Genomic DNA, 19,434 nt, shown 5'->3' on the forward strand with positions numbered 1-19,434 from the left:
TTATTTTCAGCGTAAAAGTATTCATTGTTTTTGCACCACACCCAGTGCTCCATGCAATACGTGCCCTCTCTATTACCCACCACCTGCCTCCCCAACCTCCCACCCCCCACCCCTTCAAAAGCCTCAGGTTGTTTTTCAGAGTCCATAGTCTCTCATGGTTCATCTCCCCTTCCACTTACCCTCAACTCCTTTCTCCACCCATCTCCCCATGTCCTCTCCATGTCCTCCACTTTGTTATGCTCCACAAATAAGTGAAACCATATGATACTTCACTCTCTCTGCTTGACTTATTTCACTCAGCATAATCTCTTCCAGTCCCGTCCATGTTGCTACAAAAGTTGGGAATTCATCCTTTCTGATGGAAGCATAATACTCCATCGTGTATATGGACCACATCTTCCTTAACCATTTGACTGTTGAAGGACATCTTGGTTCTTTCCACAGTTTGGCAGCCGTGGACATTGCTGCAATAAACGTTGGGGTATGGATGGCTCTCCTTTTCACTACATCTGTATCTTTGGGGTAAATACCAGTAGTGCAATTGCAGGGTCATAGGGAAGCTCTATTTTTAATTTCTTCAGGAATCTCCACATTGTTCTCCAAAGTGGCTGCACCAACTTGCATTCCCACCAACAGTGTAAGAGGGTTCCCCTTTCTCCACATCCTCTCCAACACACGTTGTTTCCTGTCTTGCTAATTTTGGCCATGCTAACTGGTGTAAGGTGATATCTCAATGTGGTTTTAATTTGAATCTCCCTGATGGCTAGTGATGATGAGCAATTTTTCATGTGTCTGATAGCCATTTGTATGTCTTCGTTGGAGAAGTGTCTGTTCATATATTTATCCATTTTTTGAAATGATTATCTGTTTTGTGTGTGTTGAGTTTGAGGAGTTCTTTATAGATCTTGGATATCAACCTTTTGTCTGTACCGTCAATTGCAAATATCTTCTCCCATTCCGTGGGTTGCCTCTTTGTTTTGTTGATTGTTTCCTTTGCTGTGCAGAAGCTTTTGATCTTGATGAAGTCCCAAAAGTTCATTTTTGCTTTTGTTTCCTTGGCCTTTGGAGACATATCTTGAAAGAAGTTGCTGTGGCTGATATCAAAGAGGTTACTGCCTATGTTCTCCTCTAGGATTCTGATGGATTCCTGTCTCACGTTGAGGTCTTTTATCCATTTCGAGTTTATCTTTGGGTATGGTGTAAGAGAATGGTCGAGTTTCATTCTTCCACATATAGCTGTCCAGTTTTCCCAGCACCATTTATTGAAGAGACTGTCTTTTTTCCATTGAATATTTTTTCCTGTTTTGTCAAAGATTATTTGACCATAGAGTTGAGGGTCCATATCTGGGCTCTCCACTCTGTTCCACTGGTCTATGTGTCTGTTGTTATGCTAGTACCACGCTGTCTTGGTGATCACAGCTTTGTAGTAAAGCTTGAAATCGGGTAACGTGATGCCACCAGTTTTGTTTTTGTTTTTCAACATTTTCTTAGCAATTTGGGGGTCTCTTCTGATTCCATACAAATTTTAGGATTATTTGCTTCAACTCTTTGAAAAATACCAGTGGAATTTTGATCAGAATGGCATTAAAAGTATAGATTGCTCTAGGCAGTATAGACATTTTAACAATGTTTATTTTTCCGATCCAAAAGCATGGAATGGTCTTCCATCTTTTTGTGTCTTCTTCAATTTCTTTCATGAGTGTTCTGTAGTTCCTCGAGTACAGGTCCTTTACCTCTTTGGTTAGGTTTATTCCCAGGTATCTTAGGGTTCTTGGTGCTATAGTAAATGGAATCGATTCTTTAATTTCCCTTTCTGTGTTTTCATTGTTAGTGTATAAGAAAGCCATTGATTTCTGTACATTGACTTTGTATCCTGCCACATTACTGAATTGCTTTATGAGTTCTAGAAGTTTGGGGGTGGAGTCTTTGGGGTTTTCCATATAAAGAATCATGTCATCTGTGAAGAGAGAGAGTTTGACTTCTTCATGCCAATTTGGATACCTTTTATTGCTCTTTGTTGTCTGATTGCCGTTGCTAGGACTTGTAATACTATGTTGAACAAGAGTGGTGAGAGTGGGCATCCTTGTCGTGATCCTGACCTCAATGGGAAGGCTTTCAGCTTTTTCCCATTGAGGATGATATTTGCTGTGGGTCTTTCATAGATAGATTTTATGAAGTTCAGGAATGTTCCCTCTATACCTATACTTTGAAGCGTTTTCATCAGGAACAGATGCTGGATTTTGTCAAATGCTTTTTCTGCATCAATTGAGAGAACCATGTGGTTCTTCTCTTTTCTCTTATTGATTTGTTCTATCACATTGATTGATTTGCGGATGTTGAACCAACATTGTAACCCAGGGATGATTCCCCCCTGGTCTTGGTGGATAATCTTTTAAATGTGCTGCTGGATCCTGTTTGCTAGGATCTCATTGAGAATCTTAGCATCCATATTCATCAGTGATATTGGTCTGAAATTCTCCTTTTTGGTAGGGTCTTTGCCTGGTTTGAGGATCAGGGTAATGCTGGCTTCATAAAGAGTCTGAAAGTTTTCCTTCTGCTTCAGTATTTTGAAACAGCTTCAGGAGAATTGGTGTTATTTCTTCTTTGAAAGTTTGGTAGAATTTCCCAGGGAATCTGTCAGGTCCTGGGCTCTTGTTTTTGGAGAGGTTTTTGATCACTGCTTCAATCTCATTACTAGATATTGGTCTATTCAGGTTCTCAATTTCTTCCTGGTTTAATTTTGGGAGTTTATAGTTTTCCAGGAATATAGCCATTTCATCTGGGTTGCTTAGCTTATTGGCATGTAACTGTTGGTAATAATTTCTGATGATTGTTTCTATTTCCTTGGTGTTAGTTGTGATCTCTCCCTTTTCATTCCTAATTTTATTGATTTGGGCTTTCTCTCTTTTCTTTTGGATTAGTGTGGCCAATGGTTTTTCGATCTTATTGATTCTTTCAAATAACCAGCTTCTAGTTTCATTGATACATTCTATGTATCTTTTGTTTCTACCTCATTGATCTCTGCTCTAATCTTGATTATTTCCCTTCTTGCGTGTGGAGTTGGTTTGACTTGTTGTTGAGTCTCCAGTTCTTTCAGGTGTAGAGGCAGCTGGTGTAGTCTGGATTTTTCAATGTTTTTGAGGGAGGCTTGGATGGCTATGTATTTCCCCCTTAGAACCACCTTTGCTGTATCCCATAGGTTTTGGACAGAGTTGTCTTCATTCTCCTTGGTTTCCATGAATTGTTTAAGTTCTTCTTTGATCTCCTGGTTGATTCAAGCATTCTTAAGCAAGGAGCTCTTTAGCTTCCAGGTGTTTGAGTTCCTCCTGAACTTTTCCTTGTGATTGTGCTCCAGTTTCAAAGCACTGTGATCTGGAATATGCAGGGAATAATGTCAGTCTTTTGGTATCAGTTAAGTCCTGCTTTGTGACCGAGTATGTGGTCTATTCTGGAGAAGGTCCCATGTGCACTTGAGAAGAATGAGTATTCTGTTGTTTTAGGGTGGGGTGTTCTGTATATGTCTATGTGGTCCATCTGGTCCAATGTGTCATTCAACGCTCTTATTTCTTTATTGATTTTCTGCCTTGTTGATCTGTCTATTATTGAGAGAGGTGTGTTAAGATCTCCTACTATTAATGTATTCATATCAATATGACCCTTTATCTTGATTAATAGTTTTCCTATGTAATTGGGTGCTCCCATATTGGGGGCATAGATATTTACAATTGTTAGATCATCTTGGTGGATAGTCCCTTTAAGAATTATGTAGTGTCCTTCTGTATCTCTGACTACAGTCTTTAGTTTAAAATCTAATTTATCTGATATGAGAATCACTACCCCAGCCTTCTTTTGAGGCCCATTGGCATGAAAGATGCTTCTCCATCCCTTCACTTTCAGTCTGGGTGTATCCTTAGTTTCAAAATGGGTCTCTTGTAGACAACATATGGATGGGTCCTGTCGTTTTATCCAATCTGCAACTCTGTGTCATTTATGGGCGTATTTAGGCCATTCACATTGAGAATGATTATTGATAGATACGTTTTGATTGACATCATGTTACCTTTGAAGTCTTTCTGTCTGTAGATTGTCTCTATATTTCTGTTCAATGATATTCTTAGGATTTTTTTCTCTTTTATAGGACCCCCCTTAATATTTCCTGCAGTGTCAGCTTGGTGGTTGCATAGTCTTTTAAGTCTTGCCAGTCTTGGAAACTCTTTATCTCTCCATCCATTTTGAATGTCAGTCTTGCTGGATAGAGTATTCTTGGCTGCAAGTTCTTCTCATTTAGTACTCTGAATATATTTTGCCAGCCCTTCCTGGCTTTCCAGGTCTCTGTGGACAGGTCTGAGGTTATTCTAATAGGCTTTCCTCTGTATGTAAGGAGCTTCTTTGTCTTAGCTTCTTTCAAGAGGGTCTGTCTAGAATTGTAATTCTTCATTCCAGCTATCAGGTGTCATGAGGACTTTCAAGAATCTAAAATCTTGGGGGGAAACCGTTCTGCCTCTAGTACTTGAATGTTGTTTCCATTCGTGAGATTGGGAAAGTCTTCATAGACAACTTGTTCCACCATATCTTCTAGACTTCTTTTTTTCCTCCCCTTCAGGGATTCCAATAATTCTGATGTTGGAACGTTTCATGGCATCATTTATTTCCCTGATTCTGTTTTCATGGCTTCTGAGCTGTTTGTTCCAGGCTTCCTCCTGACCCTTTCTCTCGATCTGTTTGTCCTCCAGATCACCAATTGTATCCTCTGTCTCAGTTACTGTAGCTTTTAGAGAATTTAGATTGGATTGGAATTCATTGAGAGCATTTTGAACATCATTCCTGGTGGCTTTCAGTTCTGCCCTAACATTGTGAACATCATCCCTGGTGGCTTTCAGTTCTGCCCTAATCAATTCCATTTGGTCATCCATGGCTTTCTCCAACCTAGCTATTGCCTGGATAATTGTTAGCCTGACTTCCCTTTCCGTCATATTGTCTATGTCAATAGCCATTAGCTCTGTTGTAAAAGGCCCATCCTCTGTATTGTTCTGTTGGGCATTCCTCCTCCTAATCATTTTGGTGAGAGATGACTAAATGTTTGCAGCTGACTATATCGACTGTGGTGCAGTCAAGGTGCACCCTGGAACGCTTCTGAGCAATCAGGATTCCCCGCCCAAATGAGAGAAGAAAAAAAAAGAGAGAGAGAGAGAAAGAGACAGGAAAAAAAAAGGGAAGATAAAAGAGAAGGCTCAGCCCAAATGGTCCCCAAGGTAAGATTTATGAAGTATATAAACAAAAACAGACAAACAAAAAGACAGATAAAAGTATATGACAAGAGAAAAAAAATATATATATATGTAAAAGCAAAAAAAAAAAAAAAAAAAGGAAGAAGAACCTCGTCCTAAAAACCCCAAGTATAAGAGTATAAGATTTATATACTGTCAGGACAAACAGAAATACACAGGAACACTGGCAGAAGGAAAAGATGGGAGAGTGGTTACAAATTCTCAGTGTGGGTGAGGACGTTTATTTTGATTCTCCCTGGATGTATCTGGATATCTTTGTTAAAGGAATCAGAGGACATGGGGAGATGGAGAGGAGAGGGAGTTGAGGGAAACTGGAAGGGGAGATGAACCATGAGAGACTATGGACTCTGAAAAACAACCTGAGGGTTTTGAAGGGTGGGGGGATGGGAGGTTGAGGAACCAGGTGGTGGGTCATAGGGAGGGCACATACTGCATGGAGCACTGGGTGTGGTGTAAAAACAATGAACACTGTTACGCTGAAAATAAACAAATAAAAAAATGAAAAAAAATTGGTTTACCTATGGGGTAGCATTGATTGGGGAAAGGGGACTACCTTGAAGTTTAACTCTATATGAATATTAGAAAATAAAAATTAAAAAAGAATAAACTAGACTAAACTAAACTAAAATTTAAGAAAAAATTTTAAAAATAGAATAGCAAAAGAAAAAACACGTAAGTACGTATCAAAACGTTCAGGTTAGAAGGTTATTATGGAATTTGATGTACTGGACATCTCACTGTGATGGTAAATAAGTTAAAAAATGATCTATATAAAAAATGAATCAGAAACAAAAAAAATGAATCAGAATAGTGGGAAGGAGTTAAAAATAAAAGTGTATCTACGAAGTAGTGGTGGTTGTTCTCTTGTTGTCTCTTTTTTTTTTTTTTTTTATCTTTCCTCATTGGTTTTCTGGGGAAGGGGCCTGCCACGTGGGTTTTCAGTCAATGATGTTCCCTGAGTTAAGTCCTCCTGCCCCACCCAAGGTGGTGGGCTCTGAGAAACCATTTTTTTCAGGCTTTTGTTCTCTGGAGTTTTTTACATTTGTTCATTTGTTTTCTCTCACCTTGACAGCTTTTGATGGATTTTGGAGGTTTAGAGGAAAGCAAACTGCACTCCAACCTCCCTCTCAGAGAGAAGCCTCAGTCTGCTCCCCTGTGGGTGCTGCAGAGCATAAAAATTCCCCTTTGTCACTGGCAGAGCAGGTTCCAAGTTGAGGTCCCTGGGGACACAGGAACTCCTGCTTGTACCCAAAACCATGGCAGCGGTGGCTGTCTGGCCAGCTCCAGACTGCCATAGAGGTTCTAAGCAGTGATCCCACACTGAGATTTTCCCGCTGGCCTGGCCTGGGAGTGCCTGGTCTTTCCAGCTTCCAGAGCACCGGGCTGGCACCTGTGCCCACCTCTCCCAGGGAAATGTGTGGGGCACGTGCGTCACAGGCTCTGATAGAATGGCGTGGGTCTAAGAGCGCCATGCTAGTGCTAGTGGGAACCTTTCTCAGGGGAGGGTTGGGGCTCATGTGTCTCAGGCTCTGATAGCGTGGCCCAGTGTTCTGCCATCTGGTGAGGCTCCCAGCCCCTCATGGGAGCCAGACCTCACAGATTCTCAGGCATGCTGGCAGTTCAGGGACCAAGACCTGCTTTCTCTGCCACACTCTCTCTGGCTCAGTGCCAGGGGAGGCTGTCCTGGGTCAGGGGACTTAAGCCCCTGCCCTTAACCACCCCAAATCCCACAATTTCCCCCATGATCCTTTGCTCTTTTTGAGTGCTTTCAAGCAGACTCCAAGCTAATGCTTGTCCCCAGATGCAGGGCACTCTCGTATTGGGGTATTACTTTCCAATCGGTCTCCTCTGGTGGGTCCCTCCCCCTTTTGTTTATCTTCTGATATCAGTCCGATGTTCCCACTCCACGTTACCTGCCCACTGGCATCTTCTGCCCCTGTAGAGATCCAGACGTGTAAAATACTGATCTCAGGCTGATTTCATGCGTGATTGGCGTTCTTTGGTAGGTAATCAGCTCACTTTAGGGTACAGGTTGAAACGGAGCCTCCTCCTACTTCCCTGCCATCTTATCTCCCCTGCATCAAGATATTTGATCAAAGCTAAAGTATTATGGGAAATAGATGTGACAGTGAGACTGGGTGAGAATATATTTTATTTTTTATTTAAATTCAATTAATTAACATATAATGTTTAATTGATTTCAGTATAGAGGTCCTTGAGTTATCAGCCTGATATAAATCTCAAGCTCATTACATCGTATGTCCTCCTGATTGTCCATCAACCAGTTACCCTATACCCTAATCCCTCCCCTCTAGCAACCCTCAGTTTGTTTCTTTTTTTTTTAAGATTTTATTTATTTGAAAGACAGAGGTCAAAAGTAGGCAGAGAAACAGACATGTGAAGAGAGAGGAGGAAGCAGGCTCTCTGCTGAGCAGAGCACCTGACACTGGACTTGATCCCAGGACCCTGGGATCATGACCTGAGCTGAAGGCAGAGTCTTTAACCCACTGAGCCACCCAGGCATCCCAACCCTCAGTTTGTTTCATATCATTAAGAGTCTCTTATGGTTTGTCTCCCTCTCTGATTTCATCTGGTATGGTTTTTCCCCTCTTCTGTGATCCTGTGTTTTGTTTCTTAATTCCCACATATCATATGTAGAGATCATATGATAATTGTCTTTCTCTGACTGACTTATTTCATTTACCAAAACACCCTCTGGTTCCACCCATATATTTGCAAGTGACAAGATTTCATTTTTTCGATGGCTGAGGAGTACTCCAGAGAATATATTTTCAAAGACAGTTTGAATTTCTACAGGATGCCTGTGTCATAGGTTACAAATACAGAAGATTCCACAGGCTTAGTAAGATTCAATCGTGCAGTGATTTTGCCATACATAGAGCCCCAGAATATTCCCTTAATTCCATCAAAGATGTGCCAAGATAAGCAATATTCAGATATGACAAATCAGGAGGAAGAGGAACCATGAGCTACCAAAATTATATGACCAAAGAGGCAGCTTGCCAACTCCATGTTTGGTTCTGCAATCATTTACAATTCACAGACCAAAAAAAAAAAAAAAAAGTTGAAGACTAGACTGTTCTGTTGAGGAGCCTCTGCAAAGCCCTCTTGACATCCGCATTCCTCAGGCTGTCGATGAAGGGGTTCAGCATGGGGGGGACCACAGTGTACATCACCGAGGCCACTGCACCCTTCCTGAGGGAGGAGGAGATGGATGAACTGAGGTACACTCCAAAGGCTGTTCCATAAAACAAGCAAACAACCAAAAGGTGGGAGCTACAAGTAGAAAAGGCTTTGTACTTCCCACCTATGGATGGGACTCTCAGAATGGAAGAAACGATTTGTGTATAAGAACAAAGAATCCCTGAGAGTGGAACACCACCAAAGATGGCAGCAATAAAATACATTAGTATGGTGTGGATGGAGGTATCAGAGCAGGCAAGGTGGAAGAGTTGAGGTGCATCACAGAAGAAATGATGAATTTCCACATTTGTGCAAAAGGTAAGTTGGGACACCATCAAACAATGAATCTGAGAATCCAAAAGACTGCCGAAAAATGACATCAGGACCAACAAGCCACAGAGGCATGGGTTCATGATGACTGAATAGTTCAGCGGGTGACAAATGGCCACAAAACGGTCGTAGGCCATTACAGCCAGGAGCAGATCGTCCAAACACGCAAACAGGAAAAAAAAGGACACCTGAGTTAGGCAGCCTGCATAGGTGATAGACTTGCTGTGTGTTTGAATGTTCACCAGCATCTTGGGGATTGTGGTGGTGCTGAAACCAATGTCAGCCAAGGACAGGCTGGAGAGGAAGAAGTACATGGGCGTGTGGAGGTGGGTGTCAGAGCTGACAGCCAGGATGAGGAGCAGGTTCCCAAGCAAGGTGACCAGGTACATGGACAGAAAAAGCCCAAAAATTATGGGTTCCAGTTCTGGATCATCTGAGAGGCCCAGGAGAAGGAACTCTGAGACAGATGTTAGATTCTGTGGTTCCATGCAGGTGGGACACCTCTCAAAAGAGAAGAGAGTATTGAATAAACAAAACAAGTGTAGAGACACCCAGCTAAATGTGCCTATTTTGGTTCAAGCAATTCGAACTTGCCCAGCATACATCCCATTACCTTCAGCAACATTTCTCAGTTGTAAACTCTTCTTAGAACTCTTTCCTTACTGCTGTCTGAGCTATTTACCTGTTTCCATATATACCCACTATGAAGACATTGAGCCAAAGAATGTTAGAGAAACATACAAATATACAAACATAGAAATACCCAGTTATACTTGGCTTCAGAACTCATATTTGTTGCCAGTAAAAATTGAGTTTTCTTGCTTTTGCTGCATGATCCTGTTCCCCTGCATTTCAGCTGCCCAGACACAAAATTGTCATGAACATGGTAGATACATTTTCCTTTCAATGTTTCCATAATATTAGTACTGATTTGTGCATTCATAAACAGTTATCTTAAAAACTTACTTAATACTATAATAAGAAACATTTTGTTGCTCGAGATATTAATTACCACAATAATATGTTTTAAGTGTCTGTGAAGTGTATCCATCTATTTCAATCACTTCAAAATGGCATAGTATTACCTGAAAGATAAATTTTATTAAATCTTAATTTCTATTACAATATTCACTTTTTAAAAAAAATATTTATTTATTCTGAGAGACACACAGAGAAAGAGAGTACAAGCAGGAGGAGGTAAAGGTAGAGAGAGAACTTTAAGCTGGTTTCACTATGAGCACAGAGCCCAATGTGGGGCTCCATCTCAGGACTCTGAGATCATGACCTGAGCCAAAATCAAGAGTTGGACACTTAACTGACTGAGCCACCCTGGTGTCCCTTATTACAGTATTCCTAATAAAATTCTTGTGCCCACCACCATATTACACAAATGAGAATTTGTATAATATATAGGCATAAAAGATGATAACATTGTGAAAAATCAATATATGTAAAATTTTACTATTAATTATCTGCATTTGTTTTCCTAATAGAAAGTAGAGACAAAATCAACATCATGACTTTATTATCAAGGTATAGAATCAGAAAGGTCCCCGAAGTCTGTGTTCAAGTGGTCTTTCCATGATAAATACACAGGAAAGTACCTATCTTGGATATGGAATAATATTTTTATATCACAGATTTCCAAAATAGGCTGCAAAATGCATTCCTATTCACAGAAAATCTTATGATCTATAATTTTCATGTAGTAAAGGCACTGGTAAACCACATATCCCAAATCCCTAATTCACAGATGAACTCACAGGATCCCAAGACAAGGAATTGTTGATCCTGTTTCTGTTTGCTCACCTGGAACTAAAGCATGTTTGAAAAGAAAGCAACCATTCTACACTGGTGGAGTGCACAGAGCCCTGGGATGGGAATCAGACTGAACATGGAATATATGTCAACATCCCAACCTCTCTGTGCTGTTATCCTCCATCTAGAAATGAAGAGAACATCATCCATATCAAGATACATGTGGCATCTTAAAGAAGTTTGCACCCAATAAATATTCAGTCATGGTTTATAAATCAGAATTGCATTGTTACTGGAATGGTGGGTTTATTGGTGAAGCCCAATCCTAAGAAAGGTTTAATGACTTTTACTCTATTATATATCAGGTAGAAGCCTAAAATGTCCCAGGAAATACACTCAAGAATGCATGGAAATTGGGGTGCCTGGGTGACTCCATTGGTTCTGTCCAACTGTTGATTTTTGCACAGGCTATGATCTCAGGTTTGAGGGATCAAGTCTGGCCCCCACCCCCTCTCCCTCACTAAAAAAAGAGAAAGAAAGAAAGAAATCCTAAAATGTGTCTCAGTTCATGCAATAAGATTTGCCTCCCTTTCTCTTTTTCTCTCTTTTAATTTTCATCTTTATGGAAATCTCCAGTAATGTTAAATGTAGATTCTATTAAGTGGAAAATGATAGGTCTCTTAGAAAATCTGTGGTGTAGATACAGACAAGCACTGTTTTATTTTTCATCTAGATCTATGAAACATCATTAGAAGGAGGCAAAGCACCCAATGCATAGAACCCACATTGTCTAAGCCCCATTTCTGAGAACCAAAGAAGGGTCCATTCAATATTTAACAGAGATCATTTGTGCTCTTGGAGCCTACACTCTGCCAAGCAAATATAAGCTCTGGGAAATCAGAAATGACTGTGATTCAGTTGCTTCCCTCCAAACACTCAGCATCTAACTGCATAAGGACAAAAAAAAAAAAGTTCTCTCAGGATCTAGGGAAAACTGAACCTTCTGATCACAGGATATTTTAGTTGGATAGATGGTGCTTAGCCTTGATAATGACAATAACAACCACAACAATACCTAAAATACCACAACAATACCTAAAATGTACCTTATCCTTACTATATGCATGTAACATATTTAGTCACATGTTCAGTGCTCATCTTAATTCTTGCTCAGTGCAGTTGTATAAACTGACTCAAAGACATTAAGAACTCGCCCAGTGTCATACGGATGAAAGTAGAGCAGGTAAGATTCAAAATTAAGTGGTGGGTCTCTGAGGGGCATGAACTGACTTGTTTGTTCTGTTTCCCTGCACTTCAGAGAGTTTAAGCAGAAGTCCAGAGGTCTTTTCCAAAAATGCTAAGACAATCTTGGGACAGTTTTTTATCTCCTGACTAAGAATGGAATCTAACATCCTGATCCCATATCTCCCTTAGAGATCAAGAGGGCCTAAATTATAGGAATGGGGTAGGAAGTGGAATATGAAGCAAAATCTGAGAGCTGAGGCAAGAAAGAGAGCTGCCCTGAATTGTCATGAGCTGACTCTATGATTTCTACCTTCATCTGAGCCATCCTTTCTACAATTTATGCAGCAGGTGACACTAACTGCTCTCTGGTGTCTTCTAGCATGAACAGCCAAATCAGAAGAGCATAGTGAGCAGAGGTCTTTGCCTGGAGTAACTGGAAAGAGAGGTGAGAATTGGATAGGCAGGAGAGAATACTGTCTGGGTAGCCTGTGAACAGTCTCACTGTCTGCATTCAAACCTGAATTCATCCCCTGTCTACCCAAGGATCTGGAAAACTTAAAAAGCTTCTGCATAGCAAAGGAAGCAATCAACAACACTAAAAGGCAACTATGGAATGGGAGATGATATTTGCAAATGCCATATCTGATAAAGGGTTAGTATCCAAAGTATATGGATACTATGTATCCAAAGTATATGGATACGTATGAAACTCAACAGCCCAAAAACAAATAGTCCAATTAAAACATGAACAGAAGACATGAATAGACAATTTTCCAAACAAGACATACAGACGACCAACATTGCTCATAGTAAGGGATATGCAAGTCCAAACTACAATATGGTATTACTTCACACCTGTCAGAATGGCTAAAATCAACAATACAAGAAACAAGAGTTGGGGGGCGCCTGGGTGGCTCAGTGGGTTAAGCCGCTGCCTTCCGCTCAGGTCATGATCTCAGGGTCCTGGGATCGAGTCCCACGTCGGGCTCTCTGCTCAACAGGGGGCCTGCTTCCCTCTCTCTCTCTCTGCCTGCCTCTCTGTCTACTTGTGATCTCTCTCTGTCAAATAAATAAATAAAATCTTTAAAAAAAAAAAAAAAAAGAAACAAGAGTTGGTGAGGATGTGGAGAAAAAGGAACTCTTGAGTTCTGTTGGGGAGAATGCAAACTGGTACAGCCACTCTGGAAAACAGTATGGAGGTACCTCAGAAAGTTCGAAATAGAACTACCCTATGTTCCAGTAACTACACTACTGGGTATTTAAAACACAAAATAATACTTATCTATGGGGCACCTGAGTGGCTCAATCATTAGGTGTCTGCCTTGTGCTCGGGTCATGTTCTCTGAGTCCCGAGATCAAGTCCTGCCTCAGGCTTCCTGCTCAGCAGGAAGCATGCTTCCCTGTCTCCCACTGCCCCTGCTTGTGTTCCCTCTCTTACTGTCTCTCTCTCTGTCAAATAAATAAATAAAATCTTTTAAAAAGAAAACCACTGTTTCAAAGGGATACATGCACCCTGATGTTCATAGCAGCATTATCAACAACAGTGTTGGGAAACAGCCCAAGTGTCTATCGACTGATGAATGGGAAAGGAAGATGTGGTGTATGTATACAATAGAATACTAGTCAGCCATCAAAAGAATGAGATTTGCAATGGAGCTAGAGAGTATTATACTAAGCAAAACAACTCATTCAGAAAAAGACTAACTACTACCATATGATTTCACTCATATGTAGAATTTAAGGAACAAAACAAACTAGCAAAGGAGGGGGAGAAAGAGAGAGAGAGAGGAAAGCCAAGAAACAGACTCCTAAAAAACTGATGGTTACCAGAGGGGAGGTGGTTGGGGGGATGGGTGAAATAAGTGAAGGGATTAAGGAGGGACTTGTCCTGATGAGTACGGGATGATGTCTGAAGTGTTCACTCAACATATTGTACAACTGAAACTAATAGTACACTGTATGTTAATTTAATGCAATTTATTTTTTTATTATGTTAGTCACCATGCACTATATCACTAGTTTTTGATAAAATGTTTCATGATTCATTAACATATAACACCCAGTGCTCCGTGCAATACATGCCCTCCTTAATACCCACACCCAGGCTATCCCATCTCCCTACTGCCTCCCTTCTAAAACGCTCTGGTTGTTTCCTGGAGTCCACAGTCTCTCATGTTTCCTCTCCCCTCTGATTCCCACCCCCCTTCATATTTCCCTCCCTTCTTCTAACTGGAATTTAAATAAAAACTTTTTTAAAAGGTGAGTTGAACACAAAAATAAATAAATAAAATCAGGAAGTGAAAAAAAATATGCTCCTATCCTTAACTCTGAAATGATGATAATACATGTTGCGGTCTTTCTGGGGTGGTAATGCAGATAAAAGTTTGCAAACTACGTAGAAATTTCATCTCAGTGTCTGGCACATGGAGTCCCAAGATAATGGTTTACAACATTGTGTTTACTGACATCATTTCCATCCTCACCATCATTATCACCTTCTTGATCATTTGGAGGACTGAGGGAATAGTTAAAAAGGACCTCTTTCCTGTTCTGATGGGAAGATGCCCAGGAGAAATCGAACTAGCAAGAGACAAAAATAGAAATCTAAATAAGAGTGCTAGGGTCCCTGCCAGAACCAACAACACTAGGTCTTCATAAGGCTTTGTGCTGAAACTTTGCATTTTGGTCCCCTCCTGTCTGGCTATCCCAACTGTCCCAGTGGTCTGTTGAGGAGGGAACAATGCTCTCCCTGTCCCTCCTGCATTCAGTCACTCCTACTGTACTTCCTACTCACTGGTCTGTACTGTGTCTCTGCTGGAGGAGGATGGAGGATTGCAGAGCTGGCTGCCTCTCCCCTGCCTGGAGCTGGGTGAAGACTGAGGCTTTGTTTCCAGGACTGGCAGGAAGACAGATGCTGGTATCCGTGTACTCAAGCAGACGGCTCTGGGAGGAAGAGACACATGTATGGAGCCCACTGACCTGGGAATGACAACTAAAAGACTGGAAAGCACAGGCTGATTGTTTACAGTTGAGGGCTCAAAGCGCTTCACACATAATTAGCCAGATTGGTCCATGTTGTCCCAATCTCTAAAGACTTGCTATTATTAATTGATTTAGAAAAATGAATGTACTGGGAGAGGTGGTATCTAGACCCCTTCCTCTTCTTCTCAGGAAGAAGCTGACTTCTATTCCTCATTTCTGACTTCCAAGTTATTTACCTCATCGTAAAATTCAGATGCATTTTTTTTCAACTACAGAGAGTAACATATGCCTTATATATCTGTGCAGCCACTGACTTAATCAAGTAATTAAGAGAGAATTAGATCTTCTATACCAAGAATCTTATTGAGGGTGCCTGGGTGGCTCAGTGGGCTAAGCCTCTGCCTTTGGATCAGATCATGATCCCAGGGTCCTGGGATCAAGCCCCACATCTAGCTCTCTGCTCAGTGGGGAACCTGCTTCCTCCTCTCGCTCTCTATGCCTGCCTCTCTGCCTACTTGTGATTTCTGTTTGTCAAATAAATAAAATATTTTTTAAAAAATCTTATTGAATTTCTATTTTCTCAGTTAAAAGATATGTCTCTAAGAAGAACTTTCTGTTTTTCTTTCTATAGTTCTGGTTTGGGGTTTGGAATTTATACATTGGAAAAGTATGTTTTTTCCTGTTTTGACAGACAGCTCAAGTTTTAATTTTTCTGTTCAGTGATGTATGTTATTATATTAGACAATTGTTTATTTTTACATACTTATCTGGTGACTTCATTGCTTGGTTAAATACTTTGGGGGTTCTCAGAGATCTCTACATTCAAAATGTGGATGATCTCAAGGCTTGGCTGGAAGACAAATTCAGAGTTTGATTTCTCATTAACTGATGTGAATAAAACTTCAATATTTACCCAATTAAATTGAGTGTGTAGAAATTGTGTTATTTTTACATACCTATCTGGTGACTTGATTGCTTGCTTAAAAACTTCAGGGGTTCTCAGAGATCTCTACATTCAAAATGTGGATCATCTCAAGGCTTGAGTGGAAGACAAACTCAGAGTTTGATTTCTCATTAATTGATGCGAAGAAAACTTCAGTATTTACCCAAGTAAATTGGGTTTGTAAGAAATTGGGCTTATGTATGTGCATCAATGACAGAGGAAATTTTTAGAAAGCCCAAATGACCAAATGACAGGAGTATAGAGGATTAGAGAAGGAGGTGTGAGTGTTGAGACGTTTTAGAATTCTTGAACAGGAGGAAAATCATATTAAACTGAAGTCACTTGGTAGCAGGAAGAGCCCATCCAATACTAAGTTCATTGTCAGTGAGGTTGGCAGTCTATTTGCTTAGCATAAAGACAGAGCAAATTAAACCAATTGATAGCATTTCCAAAAGCACAGATTGCTACCTCAGAAATTATATGTAGCATTTATAAAGGAAAGACTGTTATGTACAAGGGTTCCTGGATGTGTAGCAGCAGACGGAAGGACCCAAAGATGATTGATCATGACAGAAGAGAAGAAAGCATGGTGACAAAGTGGAATCCTAGTGAAAGGAAAGTTCTCTCCTTAGCTGAGGACATGGTCCTTCCCTATCCTTGAGTAATGAAAATGAAGATAAGAGTTAAATTTATCCATAATGACTTAGGTGAATTAATCTTCAGGCACAATTAGAACCACACAGCCACGGGAAATATCACTACTACTTGAAACCTCAACTGTGTACCCTTGACCAAGAGATATCATTACAATCACCTTTTTATCCTGATCTCACTGGGCAATTGCCCCAATGCATCTCACTCACAATGTAGATTTCTTCCCTATATTATAATTTGTCAGTCAGAGTTCAATCAAGAAAAGAGAAACCACACTTGTTATTTTAATGAAAGTAATTGTAGTATAGATATGATTAAATTCTTTTGTGAAAGGCACAAAAGAAAAAATACGGTACCAGAGCCATAACTGCAAGATACAGTTACAACACCACGGGCAAAGAGGCATGGGGAAAAGATTGGGCATTAGTGCATGTGACCTTTATTACTATTATTAGAAGAATTTAAGAGAAGCCAGATGGAAAATCAAAGCAGTGGCTTAAAGATTCCCAGCCCCTACCACAGCATCATAACTTAAAGTATAGAAGGGAAAGTTTGGGGCAGAAAGCAATAGCTTAATTATCCAGCCCAGTGAACCAGTTATAGGGTGTGGCGGGTAAAGATAGGTAAAAAATATTACCAAGAATATGAGGGGAAAAACCACATTGGCTATTGCTATAGAAAACTCTTTCATATCTCCTCCTTTCTGATCTCCGATCACTTTGAGATGGTCGGGTTTGACCATGAAGAACAAACACATGCAAGTTATTTTTGGATGAAAAGTCTGATGAAATTCAAGAGTCCTCCACCTTGGCTGCACAGTAGACTGGCCTGGGATGCTCTTAAAAAACCGATCAAGTTCTTTTTACTCTCCAGTCCAATTAACTCTTAATTGGTGGCTTTGGGACTCACACATGAGGATTTTTAAAGTGTATCAGATGTTTTAAACATGAAGCCAAGACTGAGAACCAGTGACATACATTTTATCATACCACATGCATCAATAGATTTGATCAAAGCCAAAGTTTTATGGGAAATACACATGACAGTGAGAATGGGTGAGAATATATTTTATTTTTTATTTAAATTCAATTAATTAATATATAATGTTTAATTGATTTAGGGATAGAGGTCCTTGAGTTATCAGCCTGGTATAATTCTCAGAGCTCACTACATCATGTGCCCTCCTGAATGTCCATCTACCAGTTACCCTATACCCTAATCCCTCCCCTCCAGCAACCCTCATTTTGTTTCTTTTTTTTTTTTAAGATTTTATTTATTTGAAAGACAGAGATCAAAAGTAGGCAGAGAAGCAGACATGTTGAGACAGTGGAGGAAGCAGGCTCCCTGCTGAGCAGAGCACCCAACCTGGGGATTGATCCCAGGACAATGGGATCATGACCTGAACCGAAGGCAGAGGCTTTAACCCACTGAGCCACCCAGGCGCTCCAACCCTCAGTTTGTTTCTTATCATTAAGAGTCTCTTATAGTTTGTCTCCCTCTCTGATTTCATCTGGTTTAATTTTTTTCCCCCTTCTATGATCCTGTGTTTTGTTTCTTAATTTCCACATATCAGTGAGATCATATGGTAGTTGTCTTTTCCTGAATATGAAATAAGTCATATTTCATTTACCATAACACCCTCTAGTTCCACCCATATATTTGCAAGTGACAAGATTTCATTTTTTCGATGACTGAGGAGTACTCCAGAGAATATATTTTCAAAGACAGTTTGAATTTCTACAGGATGCCTGTGTCATAGGTTACAAATACAGAAGATTCTACAGGCTTAGTAAGATTCAATTGTGCAGTGATTTTGCCATACATAGAGCCCCAGAATATTCCCTTAATTCCATCAAAGATGTGCCAAGATAAGCAATATTCAGATATGACAAATCAGGAGGAAGAGGAACCATGAGCTACCAAAATTATATGACCAAAGAGGCAGCTTGCCAACTCCATGTTTGGTTTTGCAATCATTTACAATTCACAGACCAAAAAAAAAAAAAAAAAAAAAAAGTTGAAGACTAGACTGTTCTGTTGAGGAGCCTCTGCAAAGCCCTCTTGACGTCCGCATTCCTCAGGCTGTAGATGAAGGGGTTCAGCATGGGGGGGACCACAGTGTACATCACTGAGGCCACTGCACCCTTCCTGAGGGAGGAGGAGATGGATGAACTGAGGTACACTCCAAAGGCTGTTCCATAAAACAAGCAAACAACCAAAAGGTGGGAGCTACAGGTAGAAAAGGCTTTGTACTTCCCACCTGTGGATGGGACTCTCAGAATGGAGGAAACGATTTGTGTATAAGAACAAAGAATCCCTGAGAGTGGAACACCACCAAAGATGGCAGCAATAAAATACATTAGTATGGTGTGGATGGAGGTATCAGAGCAGGCAAGATGGAAGAGTTGAGGTGCATCACAGAAGAAATGATGAATTTCCACATTTGTGCAGAAGATGAGTTGGGATACCATCAAACAATGAATCTGAGAGTTTAAAAGGCTGCCGAAAAATGACATCAGGACCAACAAGCCACAGAGGCATGGGTTCATGATGACTGAATAGTTCAGGGGGTGACAAATGGCCACAAAACGGTCGTAGGCCATTACAGCCAGGAGCAGATCGTCCAAACACGCAAACAGGAAAAAAAAGGACACCTGAGTTAGGCAGCCTGCATAGGTGATAGACTTGCTGTGTGTTTGAATGTTCACCAGCATCTTGGGGATTGTGGTGGTGCTGAAACCAATATCAGCCAAGGACAGGGTGGAGAGGAAGAAGTACATGGGTGTGTGGAGGTGGGAGTCAGAGCTGACGGCCAGGATGATGAGCAGGTTCCCAAGCAAGGTGACCAGGTACATGGACAGAAACAGCCCAGAAAGAATGGGTTCCAGTTCTGGATCATCTGAAAGGCCCAGGAGAAGGAACTCTGAGACAGCTGTTAGATTCTGTGGTTTCATGCAGGTAGGACACCTCTCAAAAGAGAAGAGACTATTGAATAAGCAAAACAAGTGTAGAGACACCCAGCTAAATGTG

General features: G+C 40.7%; 3 protein-coding genes across 3 annotated transcripts in view; all 3 read right to left on the reverse strand.

The window, feature by feature from the left end:
• The window catches only part of ZNF699 (zinc finger protein 699), a 415,566-nt gene that overhangs the window by 119,553 nt on the left and 276,579 nt on the right, over nt 1–19,434 (reverse strand). The gene's annotated exons all lie outside the window — the stretch shown is intronic.
• LOC123932408 (olfactory receptor 7E24-like) lies at nt 8,381–9,367 on the reverse strand. The gene has a single exon (XM_045990541.1). The coding sequence runs from the start codon at nt 9,308–9,310 to the stop codon at nt 8,381–8,383; it is 930 nt and encodes a 309-aa protein (XP_045846497.1). The 5' UTR covers nt 9,311–9,367.
• Nucleotides 18,429–19,415, reverse strand: LOC123932407 (olfactory receptor 7E24-like). The gene has a single exon (XM_045990540.1). It carries the CDS (start codon nt 19,356–19,358, stop codon nt 18,429–18,431), a length of 930 nt encoding a protein of 309 aa, XP_045846496.1. The 5' UTR covers nt 19,359–19,415.

The sequence above is a fragment of the Meles meles genome, chromosome 20 (genome assembly GCF_922984935.1).
Source record: "Meles meles chromosome 20, mMelMel3.1 paternal haplotype, whole genome shotgun sequence".
Lineage (NCBI taxonomy): Eukaryota > Metazoa > Chordata > Mammalia > Carnivora > Mustelidae > Meles > Meles meles.

Coding starts and splice junctions, on each gene's coding strand:
- LOC123932408 (XM_045990541.1), bottom strand. CDS start 9,310: ATGGAACCACAGAATCTAACATCTGTCTCAGAGTTCCTTCTCCTGGGC.
- LOC123932407 (XM_045990540.1), bottom strand. CDS start 19,358: ATGAAACCACAGAATCTAACAGCTGTCTCAGAGTTCCTTCTCCTGGGC.